This window comes from Lagopus leucura, unplaced genomic scaffold, assembly GCF_019238085.1.
Source record: "Lagopus leucura isolate 7727_CA_CO unplaced genomic scaffold, USGS_WTPT01 Super-Scaffold_100002, whole genome shotgun sequence".
In the NCBI taxonomy this organism is placed as follows: domain Eukaryota; kingdom Metazoa; phylum Chordata; class Aves; order Galliformes; family Phasianidae; genus Lagopus; species Lagopus leucura.
In genome coordinates, this window is record NW_024962263.1 from 20,205,953 (window position 1) to 20,219,286 (window position 13,334).

Consider the following 13,334-nt stretch of genomic DNA (forward strand, 5'->3'; position numbering starts at 1 on the left):
GGGGGGGGCCCGCTCCGCGCCCTTCCCCTTGCCCCCGCGCCCCGAGGATGGCAGCGCTGCCCGCAGAAGTGGCTGGCGGCCGCGTCCCTCCTCTTTTTTTTTCCGGCGGCGGCAGCGGCGGCGGCGGCGGATCATTGTTGTGTGGGAGGAGGGCAGCGGTGATGGACTTGATCTCCCGGGTCTCCTGCTGAGGAGGCAGCACAGCGCCCGCCGCCAGCCAGCACCCGGCAGGGCCGCGCCGCGCCGAGCAGCGAGCGACGGCCCCGGCGGCCGGGGGTCCGCGTCCGCCTCGCCGCTCCCGTCCTCCCGCACGCGGACACGCAGCGCCCTCCTCCTCCTCTGCCCTTTCATCCTTCGTCCCGGCGTCCTCCCTCGCGGTCTCCCGCGGCGGCAGATGTGCTTGGGGCCACCGCGCAGCTGGGACTATGGTGAAATTTCCAGCGCTCACTAACTACTGGCCCCTCATCCGCTTCCTGGTCCCTCTGGGCATCACCAACATCGCCATCGACTTCGGGGAGCAGGTAAGGCGCCGCCGCCCGCTCTCCCCCAGGGCCGCAGCGGGCAGGGACGCGACGCAAAGCGCAGCCGGGCCGGGCCCCGCCGTCTTCTGCCGCCAGCCCGGGAGCACCGGGGCTGCCCCGACCTCAGGCTGACGGGGAAGGACTTTTTAATTCCCCCGTGCATTTCGGGATTATATAATGTGACATTACATAATGTGTTCGAGGGGCTCTGCGCTTCTTTCCCCCGTCACCGCCCGGCGCTGCCGCAGCGACGCGGTCCCCCCGCGGGGCCGTCCCGAAGGGAGGGCGTGCAGCGGCCGGCCCGGGGGTGGCCGCGGGGCTGCGGGCCGGTGTTACCGTGCTGCTGGCCGCGGCCCTGCTTGAGACAGCTAGCGGGTACGTGCACCTCAGCCCTGCTCAGATACCCGAGTGCTGTGGGGAATCTCGGGATGTCCTGATCCCGGCTTACAACCTTTCGTACTTGTCCTCTGCTCTTTTGCTCTTCATTAAGGATGCTCATCTGTCATAGCATCATGCTGCAGAGAGCTCTGTGGTCTCTCCGTTTGGTGTTTATGACAGGTGAGGCCCCAGCCGTGTGTCCAGCTGTGATACAGGGGCTCACACCACCTTTTTATCAGAACGCTGTAAGCTCATGATGTTAAACTGGGCAACCACAATAAGTATTGCATTCTATACAGCTTTTCTCCTTGCTCCAGATCACTCAGTTTTCCAGATCACTCAGGAGCTCTTGGTTTGTCACTGGAGTAGGCACCTGCTCCCATACTCCATAAGCAAAGATACCAGAAAACTAATGCGTACTTTCACCTGTTTATGAGGAGGAAAGCCAAAGGACACGTATTACAGTAGGAAAAAACAGTTATCATGTGTTTATCATGCTTATCTTAATCTCATTTTGCTTCCTAGTCCTTTAAATCTAAATAAGCTGTGATGTGAAAAAATTGCAGTTCCATCCTTGTCTAACAACTGAGTACCTTCCTACTGACTCAGTCTTTTGTAAATCATGCTTAGGAAAAAAAAGAAAAGGTAGAAGCAGCAAGGGAAATGGTGACTTAAATGCTAATAATTATGCCACATAAATAGCATACAACAGAAGTTAAATTGAAAATAGTTCGTTCAGCAAATGCCATGTGACAGGTGCGTGTATTCAATTAATTCATACAAGGTCAGCTTCATTCAAAACCCACATCAATCTGTTAGGAACATCCTATCTTCGGTATGCTCTGAACTAGAATATGAAAAAATAGCAAACAAAAGACCTCAATTGTATAAGTGAAGGCTCTTCTGTGTGATCTGGAATGAGTTACACAGCAGGGATGTTAATATGCGGATGATACTTATCTAGCTTATCTATCTTCTACAACAGCATGCAAAAACATCTCAGAAAGTGGATTTTGTTTGATAGCCATGGCATAGGTTGAGACTGGCCTTCTGGGGGTGTTAGGGTACCTATTTTTAAGTGACTGGATAGGTGTTTAATTAAAGAGGGAAAAATCTAGCAAGTAGTGAGACTGCTGAAGAAAACCTGTGATCAGTAGTGGGAGCTGGAAAGAGGCATTTTGTACCGGCCTAGTGAGAGCTTACCTACGTGGAAATCAGGAAACTGAGGCAGGGACAAAGCCACTCCAGGTCAGAAGAAATCCTCTTATTGTCAAAAGGACAGTAATTGCATCGAATTGCATTGAAGTTTTACTTGTATTACATGCATTATTTTTAACACCCATAGGATATTAGGACTTATGTTGCTGAAAATACATTGGCTTTCTGAGCCAGTCACCTTTCTGCTCTCCAAAACTGTAATAATCTTAATGACAGGCCTGAAAGGAAGCCACATGAATGGATGTGCCAACTGATAGCTCTGAAAGGGCTCCGGTATGTCCCTCAGTGAATGTACGCTTCGGATAAAAAAGATTTCTAGGAATGATAACGGCAGTCAAATTATCACGAAGTAAAGTGAACCCCTCTGGACAGTACTGTAAAAGAAACAGGAGAACTAGAGATCAGAAGTAAGAGATGACTGCAAAAAATGAGGCAGAGAATGTACATTGCGTGAGCAGGGAGGATAGGTGTTTAAAAATACCTTAAGTCAGAAACTTTTTTGGTATGTTGTGTTCATACATTGCTTTGTCAAGCAGGAAGGGTATTTGGAAGAAGTATTCAAAGCACAGCCTTTGTAACGAAACCGAACAATATTGGCCTGGGTCTGAAGAGTGCAAAACAAAGTCAGTCTTTTATTACCGGAGGGACTTTTCTAGGTGTCGATTAGTTTTGTTCAACAGCCAACATCAGTAGGAAGCTGCCAGATAGTTGTTAATGTTGCTGTCTCTGGATTTCTCGCAACTTTAAGGTATACGGAGTACTTGCAGAATGTATTTTGTGACTGCCATCCTTGTCCTGTACCATATGTTTTCTTTGACAATTTTGTTTAGATGGTAGGAAGTAAAAAACGCTGGAGCAGTGCTCATGAAAGCTGGCAGGCTCATCTCCTGCAGTTTGCTCAGCACCACTGTAGCCAGAGAGGAGTCTCCTGGTGACCCTGGAACCCTTGTCCAGCAGCACTTCATGCCAAGGCTGTATTACAGAGCTATTCCAGTTCGGTCATCTGACCTCGTCTGTTCACCTCGTGAAACCTTCTTAGACAAATACCTGGTATCTTTTTGTACTAAAAAAAGTAATCCTGATGTATGACAGGGTAGATTGCCAGCAGACTGGTGAAGTAAACCATTTCTGATCCATTTCCATTACCTTCTGCAACCCATTTCTCTTACAATTTATTCACATATCTTTTAGGAAATTTTCTTCTGAGAGAAAGGCCTTCAGGAAAATAACCATTTTCCCTTTTCTGCAGAAACAGTGTGTTTGTGCGTATGCATGCATGTGCAGGTATGTGTTTATTTACTTATCCTTATGTACACCCACAAATGCACAGGACAGAGCATTTATCCAAAGAGCTTGGCACCAGCAGAAGAGAGATTAGTGCCTTCGTTCTGCCGGCAAGAGCGTTTCACTCTTAGAACCTTATCCCCGGATTCACTATTACCGGGTGCTTTAGATCAGGATTTGCACTACAATTCCTGACTTCTATGGAAAATGTTGTAAAGTGTACTTGGAAGGAAATAGATCAACTGCTCCCATGCGGGGAAGTAGAGCACAGCCTCAAACAACTCACCCAGCAAATAGCACTGCTGTAACCCTGTGCATTCGGAAATCTGTTGCTTTCCTCGTCGGTTTTCTATGTAACACACTTTCAGAGCTGCTCATGTATACCATGATGGGCTAATTTGTAGTTTATGTATTGTATTAGAACTATTACCAAGGGGCTGAGGTGAGGTGTAGTTTATTTAAATGGCTTCCTCAGAAGTGCACTGTTAGCCTTCAGCAGGATGAAATACAGTTTGCAAGTACAACTGGTGACTGTCTGCTGCTCATGGGAGAGATCAGGCAGATGGCAATATTTTGCAGTATCTGGACCCTCAGTGACCTATCTGTAGTGGTCCCTTATTTTTTCTAGTTATCTACTGGAACAGGGGTGCTTTGTCCTTTTACGCTACAATGCAGCTGGGCCCTGAATCTTTAGTTTCAACTGATGTTGGCTAGGTAATTTTATTTTCAAACACTACTATTAGGCATGCAGACATAGTGTTCAGTGGCATGCAGCTACTTGGAAGCTGAACCCAGGCAAGCAGAGTCCAACTGCCAATTTCTCCTGAAATCACAGGAGAGTTTGTGTCCTGCAGGGAACTGAGCACAGTTCAGTAGCTGGGATCAGGCAGGTGAACTATAAAGGAAGTGATAGAGATTTTGGATTCTAATATATATTTATTTTTTCCTAATAATTCTTCAAAAAACAAACCTTTTTTTCTTGTATTTAAATGCATTTCTCTTTGTTTTTCCTTAAAAAAAAAAAAAAAAAAAAAAAAAGTTGCCAGAAAAGCTGAACAAGTCATGAATAATGTATCAAAAAGAATTAGTGAGTTTATCTTCTGTCCATGCCATTTGCAAACTGGTAGGGGGTTAAACATTTTGATTAATACTTTATGAAGCTCATTTTTGGGGTAAGTGTTATTGTCTGGACTTTCAGAACAAGCATTTGGAGGGATTTGGGCCAGGTTTCGTAACCTCATTGTGCCACAGTTCATCTGGCTTTGAAGTGTATTCGTATGCCTGCTTCTGTGTCACAGGACCATAAGGAGTGCTCTAAGATGAAAGGTGCTGAGCAAGTGCAAAGTACTCCTGTTACTGCTGCTACCAGAGGTCAGTGACTCAATGAAATTTTGCAGGACTTTAATATCACACAAACAAAGGAACCCAGCAAGGTCTTGTAATTAGTGTAGACGATGACTGTATGCTGTTACCACTAGCAAAGTGTGAGTATGATGGAAATACTTGATTTGTTTTTAACTAGTATGGACTACAAGAAATTTTAAATTAAATTAGTAAATTAAGTCTTATCTGAAGGCATTGTATAGAATCAGAAACTAAACCTGCACAAAGTTGTGATTTGCAGGATGTTGATCTGAACACTCATGCTTCAGAGACTTTCTGTTTCTAGGCAAAGCGCATCTTCCATGCCAGCCTGAGTCCTACAGCCCTGGCTGCTAAACAGTTGTCTGCAAAGCACTTGGAGGTTTCAGGCCAGTGCTAAATGTTCTGCAGACCTTGTGGACAGTTCTTGAGAATACGTGAGTGATTAATTATGCTTATGTGGCTGCATGGTTACGTGGTTAGTTGCAGTGGGCATTAAATGCCAGACACACCAGTCATACAGAGCATTTGCTAGAGTTTCACAGCAAGTGTCACACAGTGAGATCCAGGGAGAAGTCAAAGATCTGATAAAGTGCTAGCCGACAAAAGCTAAATCTCAGCAGTGCATTATTGTTCTTAACTGTAACAAAGATGCATTCTCTCAGCAGCTGAACTGATACGTATTTTCATTTGGTAACAGGTACGACACAAAATAAACAGGTAATGTAGAGTTGTGGATCTGCTTGGATATTACTAGAAATTGTCAGAACGATCCTCAGAATGAGGAGCCCATTCCTTGCTGTGCTCTGTGCTGCTGTGCTGTAGAATATCTAATCTGGACGTAGGATCTGTAGCGTGCTCCATCAGTACCTTTTTTTTCATCCAGCCTTCTCCTTCCTTCACAAGATTGATCAGCTCCTTGCTTTCCACCCTCACTGTTTGCCCCCCGCGCCCCCCCCCCGCAATCAGAATTTGCCCAGTAGGTTGTTATAAAACTTGTTGGTCTGTGGGTTGGAAGCTATTCTCCCTAGCAGAAGATTAAGTGGTGTGCTGGGAGAGCAGGGGTATTTACTATATTGCCCTAGTGATCTTTCTGGACTTATCCCAGTTCCTCACTGTGGAAGAATCATGTTGTGGCCAAGTACTCCAGCTGCATGCTGGGGGACAGGGCACTTGAAGTCTTCCCCTTCCTTCAGTGAAGTCCAGTAGATGAAAACAGCATCGGTAAGAAAAGATATACCCCAAGTCTAATTTTAAAGCATTGTTTCAAAACTTGAGTTTTGAAAGGGTTTTGAACCGTCTCCATCATAGAAGAAAAAGCAAAACTTCTTTTTCTGAGTCAAATAGTTTCAGGTCTTTTGTTCATTTCTTTCTCAAAAGCATTTCTATTTACATTTAATTTGATCTGAACTCATTTATTTTTAATCTTTGCTCACTTTGATGCTACATGGATAACTTGGATGTGTACAAAACCTTGAATGGCATGACCAGTCTTATGACCATTTGAAGATAAGTGACTGCTTCTATATGCAAAGAAGGCACAGATGCTAGGCTCCAGCTCTGAAAGTATAGATTCTAACTATTAATTGACTTGATCCTAGACAAGGCATTTATCCCTTTCTTTGTGTGAGTCTTGTCAGTTCCAAAATAGAGTTGTGTTTCACAAGGCAGTTACAAAGTTTATTCCTTCATGTTTGTAAAACATGGATGTAAGTTGCTGTATAAATAGAAAATGTAAATATAGCTGCCAACTCATGCAGAAACCTCCATGCATAAAACTGAGCAATTCTAAACAGATTTTGCTTTGTAGCTACTTTGAGAAATCTGTGATGTTCTTAAATAGCATATATTACTGCTAAGCTCAATTCCAGTTTAAATGGCATGTCAGAACATGCATTTGTACAAAAGAGAAAAGGAAAATTTGTTATGACCTTAGATTTCAATGAATTAATCTAACTAGGTATTGATTCCTCGTCCTTTCAGTACATGGAATGCTGTGGATTTTGGGGAGGGAGAAGCAGGAACATTAATATGAAAGCACACTATCAGATTATATTTTTTTCTGCTTGCTTCATCTTCTACTGACATGTTCCTGTAGCTATGGTATAGGCTGCTGCTGCCTCTTCCAATAACCATTCCATAACCATTAGCTTGAGAATTAAAAAGAATGGCCATGGGAACAAGAGACCTGAATGGCCCATGAACTTCTGCTCCCGAAACAGCAGAGCTCTGCAGTTCTCCACCTTCTGCTTGCTCTGTGGTATCACTGCTGTGGAAGATTTTGCACAGAGCCTTGTTACCCTACATTAAAGTTTGTTTGACATGTGCAGTTTTTCTTGATTAGTTCCTTTCTGATATACAGTAAAATAAAAGTGCCTGCATAAAATGTTAACTACAAATTAATTCAAGGTGTAAACAAGCCTTTGGTTTCAAGGAATGCTGAAGTACAGCATTGCTATTTGTGAACGCAGTTTATTTCCATACCCATTTCAAGAGCATACTGGAAAAGACAAAGGACAAATACTGGAGAGTAAACAACAGTTTGCTAAAAATAAAACATAGTGTTAGAATGGAATGAAATAATATTTAATTATTTTCTCCAATATTATGCGAGTAATTCACTGTTTCTTGTTTGGCAGGAGTATTACTGCTGGAGAAGGGGTGATGGCATGCCCAGTTTGCTTTGCTGATATGGCACCATTTCTTGTTGATGGCTCGACAAGAGTCCAGCTTTTAGTGTGGGAAGTGTTTTGACTACATTGTTGGAACTAGCAAGAATAAACTGTAACGCACAACTTAATTTCAAATGACTCGCTCTAGAGAGCTCTTTTGCTTTGCGGTTGAATTGCTATGGCCGTTGTTTCCAACCTTTTTCAATTTTAGTGCTCTGAAAAGCTTCCAGTGGAGATGCAGAAAGATCATCCATACAAGTTGGATGGCGCATTAATGTTTACATTTTTCTCAGTTACCTGCCTCTGATGTCTTGTACGTAGTTTTTTTTAGTGCAGTTTAGGTTTTGTGGGCCATATGTCAAACACAACACCCTAACTGCCACCATTTTTTTTTTCCTGAATAAAGTCACATAAGTAGAGTATGTAGGCACAAGGGGCAAAATTTCACTCCATCCACTGTTGTTTTTAGTGATGGTATTTGACATTTACTTCCCCAAAAATATAGGATTTATGTTTGTATTTTATTAGATTATTTCTGTATTTGCATTGTAGTCTCACTGTGTTCGCCCTTCTTTCATTCTGCTGCAAATCAGGGACCAGTGTCTTAATTTTATAACCTCTATGTCTGTGAATGGAAGCTGCTGCTCTCTAGCCATGGAAGGTAAGGTGAGCTGAACTGAGGCAGGCCTCAGGCAGCTCCCTGACTGTTACGAAGATTTTCACTGCTGTGCCATACCAGTATGCTCCAAGAAGTTGGGAGCCTTTGATCTGAAACTGTAGTTCTGCAGATGCAAGACAGGCTTGCACAAGTCCAGCATTACCATTCCCTCTGTCACCAATTAAAAAGTGTTTAGCACATTTGAAGAGAAAATAAGTAGTTAACAATATTACAGTATTACAGGGCAGGAAGACACTTTACATTTTCAGTTCTGTTAACAGGGAATAAAATGTCAGTTACGTAAGGAGAAATATTATAGAAATGAAATATTTATAGCTTGGGAAAAAAAAAAAAAAAGAACTTGATAGCTGTCTGCAGTTCTATGAACTGCAATGTGATTATGGTGGAGAAGAAACAATGTTAGCTAGGTCAGTGCTTCAGAGGAGAACGTGTCCCAGAGCAATAAGAGAGGTTGAAGCAATTAAACATAATTTAGACCAGAAAGGTTTCCAGACAATTTTTCCAAGTAAAATGCAGTAGTTGTTCCAGCTCATACGTTATTTAGTTCTAAAATATGTTGGCATGAACAGTGCTAGGCTTTAGATGGCATTAGATGTTGGTGACATTTTACATAGGCTCAAATTCAGTGAATTGCTGAAAGCAAATAATATTGTGATCGATGTAACATACTGCACATGATAAATCAAACCTGAAGACCACTCTCTCTGGTGAGAGAGTCAAGCAACTGGGAATCTATGAACTTCTCAAAAAAGATCAGTGCAATCTAGAAGGGCAGTGTAGTTAAGGACAGTTAACATGGACTTTTCTTTGTACAAGGACTCAGAGGTTTGGTATTTCTGATAGTAATTTCAATCACTTTGGCTTTTGTGATTATGATACGATTTTCTTACATGATAATATTCTGTTTTTAACACAACAATTCCCAAGTTCAGTGTACTGAGATGGCTTGTTAGGAAATCAGTTATGTACTTAATTAAGTGTTGCAAAGTCCCTTTCATGTTCATTTTAGAAGTGTGCAGTGGAACAGTGTATTCTTTGCTACCTGAGCAAGCAGTAGGCAACTCTAGAGTCTTGGGGGCAGAGCTGGGGAAAAGAATGCAAACAATTTGAGGTTCTCAGGATCCAAGGAGCCTTCTAGTGTGAAGGAAATTGAGTGTTGGAATTTCCTCAGTGTGGAAAAAGAGAGATCTTACCTCTCATTTTACAATGGAGGTTTGCAGAGAGTCTGTTAATAACAGCGTCTCTATCTCTTTAAAAGAGATAGCTGCCTTGAGAAGACACTCAGCAGACACAAAGGGTGTTTTGGTTACTGTGATGACATAAAATACATGTCCTTTCCACACAGTAGTCTTTTCAGTTCACTACTGTGGTTCATTTGCTTTGCCTTGATGTCTGTTGGGTACTGAAACAGTTTAGTTACACAGGCATCCTATCTGCTCACAGGTAGCTACCAATATCTGACTTGGGCAGGGAAGGGCATCATACTAGGTCCTGTGCACATGGATTTCCCAGGTAATTTGCTGGCAGCAAAGGGAAGGCAGGGCTCAGATCCCTTGTTCCAGTCTCAGCCTCTGGAAGGGACGTGTGGGCAAGCACATCTCTCCTTGTTTTCATCCCATTCAAACTCTTGCCTTCCTTGAGGGATCACATCTTGATAGTCTCAGACAGTCATTTGGCCCTTGCCCTGTTATTAGCTTTTGTAATTTACTTCATCAAACCACCTCACTTCCTCATCCACTCTAGCATTCTGGAAATGACTTGGAACACTTGAGTTAATTGCAATCCACCGACCAAGAAGCTGCTTACGGAGAGGAGTTCAAACCTGCTGCCAGTGATAGCAGGAAGAACCTGCTAAACATGGGATGAGCTTGGGAAGACAGCTGGTTTCCCTCATTCCCTCATTCACTAGCACCCGTGCACTGTCTGTAGGCTGCCCCACAGTTGGTAGGGAATAAATCTTCCCTTCTCAGTGTATGGATCATCTTCGCTATCAAACTTTAATCTCTTATCTCTTGCTCATACTTTTTTTTGAAGCCCATTAAAATAACCTCAGTTTTTAGTCACAGAGATGTTTCTGTCAATTTTACTCTGCTCTTCAATAGTACAAAATGACTGATAACATGGAGCCACAAGTCTACTATGGCAGCATGATCAGCTTGCCCATGTTTATGTCGAGTCATGACGGTTTCACAGTCTGAAGCATTTGCTTTAGAAGAGAAAGGAAGTTTAAACCATAAAACATTTTTAAGATCCACAAAAACCTTTCTGTTTGCTCCAGGTAAATACATTTCTCAATTGCTTCTCTAATACAAAAGATAAATGTGCATAAACACGCACATAGAGTGAGCATGAAAAGAGAATACATTTACAGAAAAATGGTTCACTGAGTGGTACTAAGTATTGTGCTGATTACTCACTACTTTGCATGTGAGACAAGGTGGCTACAGAAAGGACAAAAGCTGCATGTGGAACTATCTAGGTATTTTCGTGTGTGCATGACTGTCTCCTGTAGTTTGAGACACCTCTGGTTACATGCTACAGTTCTGGTTGCATGTGCAAATGTGGCTTTATTTTTGAATAATTGATTTTCTACATGAATCTCATCTTCTTGAAATATAACCTTGAAGCACTCCTGCTCACGGCACCACTGTTCTTTATATACTTGTGGGCAGACATTTTGCTTCAGAGCTTTTTATTTCAAAGCATGAAAGCATGACGACCTTTCAGCATTCGCCGGCTTGTTCTTATATGAGCTTTCTGAGATACAGTCAACGGTCTACTGGTTAGGACATGCTCCAGCATTGTAATCATCTTTGGAAGAGCTTTTTTCAGCAAGGCCTTCTGGATTTGTTATAAGAAGTGGTGTTGGTTGTTTTTTTTTCTTGCTGATACTGTTCAGAGGCCAACATTTCTCTCTTCAATAAATTTATGAGGAAACACAGCAGGTAGCCTGCTTGACACTTTCTTATTCTAGGGTTGACCTGTTGGTGAGCTTTGAATCACTCTCCAGAAAGGCAGCTGTGAGCTAGCATCTCCAATTCACAGCATCCCTTTTTTGTCACCTGCAATCTCCAGCCTCCTTATGAGCAGTTGTATTGCCAAAGACATCTTAGCTGGCAAAGGCACAATCCTTGCCTCTGAACTTAGTGAAGAGAATGTATGTTAAGCTGCATATTTGTGAGGGTTCACTCAGGCTTGTGGTAATCTGCAAATGTGGGTTCTTCTGTGTTGAATGTATCTACTGATTTAAAGGTGGAAATGGGGCAAGTGGTTAAAGAAAGTTCTAGATTAAGGAGGAATCTGCAGGAAAGGAAAAAGCCTGGCAACTTTTGCTTTAGCAGTACCAGGACATCCCATAAGTGTGCAACTAATGCCAGTCTCAAGTCACAAGAGCTTTTCACCTCAGAAGAAAAACTAAGATATTTACATACCATGTGGCTGTGGGGCCATACTTTCATGACTGATATCTTGCTGAATAACAGACATTTTTTCCTCCCTCATTCCGCTCTAAGTCTAAAGCGAACAAAACCAGTATAAACTTAGATTAACAAGAAGGCAGTTGGCTTTTCTATGACCACTACAGAGGAGAATGTTAAGCAATACAAGTCCAACGGGTGATAAAGGATAATTTGCTTTGAACTGTAGAAATATATGGAAAGAAAATCATGACTCACTACTATCCCTGATCTTTTTTCAAGTGCAGATAATTATAGTAGCTTCACCCCAAAAGAAACCATTATGTATCAATAGTGGTATCAGAAGAGTTTGCCTTACCTCTTGAGAACTCTTGAGTATGAGCTGTATGGCAAGAAATAAGTAAATCACCTATACATGTCTACAGCTGGAAGAATAAAGAGTGTTTTAAGGTTTTTCTAGTCTTAACAGGCTCTTAGCATTAGGGACTCTAAACACTTTGCTGTTGACTCAGGGTAGGGGGGAGTGATACACAAACAGCTTGAATGATTACAAAGAAAGAAAGATTAGTAGCCATTTTGCAAGAGGTTATTAGAGCAACTTCTAGGATTTAGTTTCAAAGACAACTCCAAGCTTTAGCATCTCTCATTTGCTCTCTGTAAGGAGTAGTGCCTCTGTCTCATGACATTTAGTATCAAATACACATCTTTCTGTTTTGACTAGATAAGATTCTGTAAGCCTCAAGTCTACTGTGTCTGTCCCTTCTTCATGATTCCTTTGTGCAAGCAAGAGAACATCCCATTGAGAAAGAGAAACAGGATATAAAAATAAGGATCCCTGCATATCACTCAATCCTTTTTTTTCTCTTCCACTGCATGGCATCGCACCAATGAAGCACAAGCGGCCATCTGCAGCCTGACAAGTTGAATCCAAGAGGACCTACCATCATCAGTTTAAGCTTCAAGTACACATTTTGGCCTCTTTACTTGCTTACATATGTTTATGTAAAAGTGACTGTGTGTCACATCGTTTGCCTTCAGCTGAGTCCACCATCAGGTCCTGTGCCTCGCTGGCTCCAACACTGGGCAGCTCCTGAGCTCCTCAGCCACCACTCCTTTCCGTAGCGTCACTGACTAACGCTCTTGTCTCCAGAGCTGTCTGTAATCTTCAGGGATCTGCTAACTTGCTGTCATCTCATAAATCTAATTTTCTTTTGCTGTGCCTTTTCCAAGGGCTTTCCTCAGAATATTTTCTCTTAGCATTTGTAGGCAAACTGCCACCATGGTAATGACAGCAAGGTTCCCATTGCTAAGCCCCTCATAAATGAGAGGCCCAGCTCCAGAAGAGGAATGCTTACTTGACATCTTTTTGATATTTGTGTGCTTTGATTTTAGGCCCAAGCTAAGCACATGCACTGGTATGTATCTCATATGAGGCAGCAAGGCTTCAAGTTAAGAATGTGTGCTTTGCAAAGCTACAGGACTTTATGTAGCAATTAGTCCATGCTTGTCTCTTCTTACTCCTGCAAACATGCAGTTGTGGTACCAGGAAACCTGCTGTCTGGCTAACTTTATTTCTCCTTCCCATCCCACTGTGCTTGAGTAAGCTCTGGGTCAGTGTTGTTCAGAGGCTTTCTTTCCTAGCTGGCAAGTTGCCTAGCTGCAGTGCTGGCAAGATGTAGATGTGACTGCTCTGCCACTGTGCAGACCTGTGGCTCTCTCTTGTCCTCACCCTCAGTTGCTTGTTTTAGATTCCTGTTCAGCACGATGATGTGTAGGGGGAACAGTGACATTTTTCTTCCTGCAT

At 42.7% G+C, this 13,334-nt stretch overlaps 1 protein-coding gene across 1 annotated transcript in view; it reads left to right on the forward strand.

Annotated features, from left to right (window-relative positions):
- The first annotated feature begins 292 nt into the window (after positions 1–292).
- ANKH (ANKH inorganic pyrophosphate transport regulator) overlaps positions 293–13,334 on the forward strand; it is a 97,254-nt gene continuing 84,212 nt past the window's right edge. The window contains exon 1 of the mRNA XM_042870307.1: positions 293–521. Within this exon, the coding sequence (XP_042726241.1) occupies positions 426–521 (96 nt within the window). The 5' untranslated portion in view covers positions 293–425. The remainder of the gene's footprint in view (positions 522–13,334) is intronic.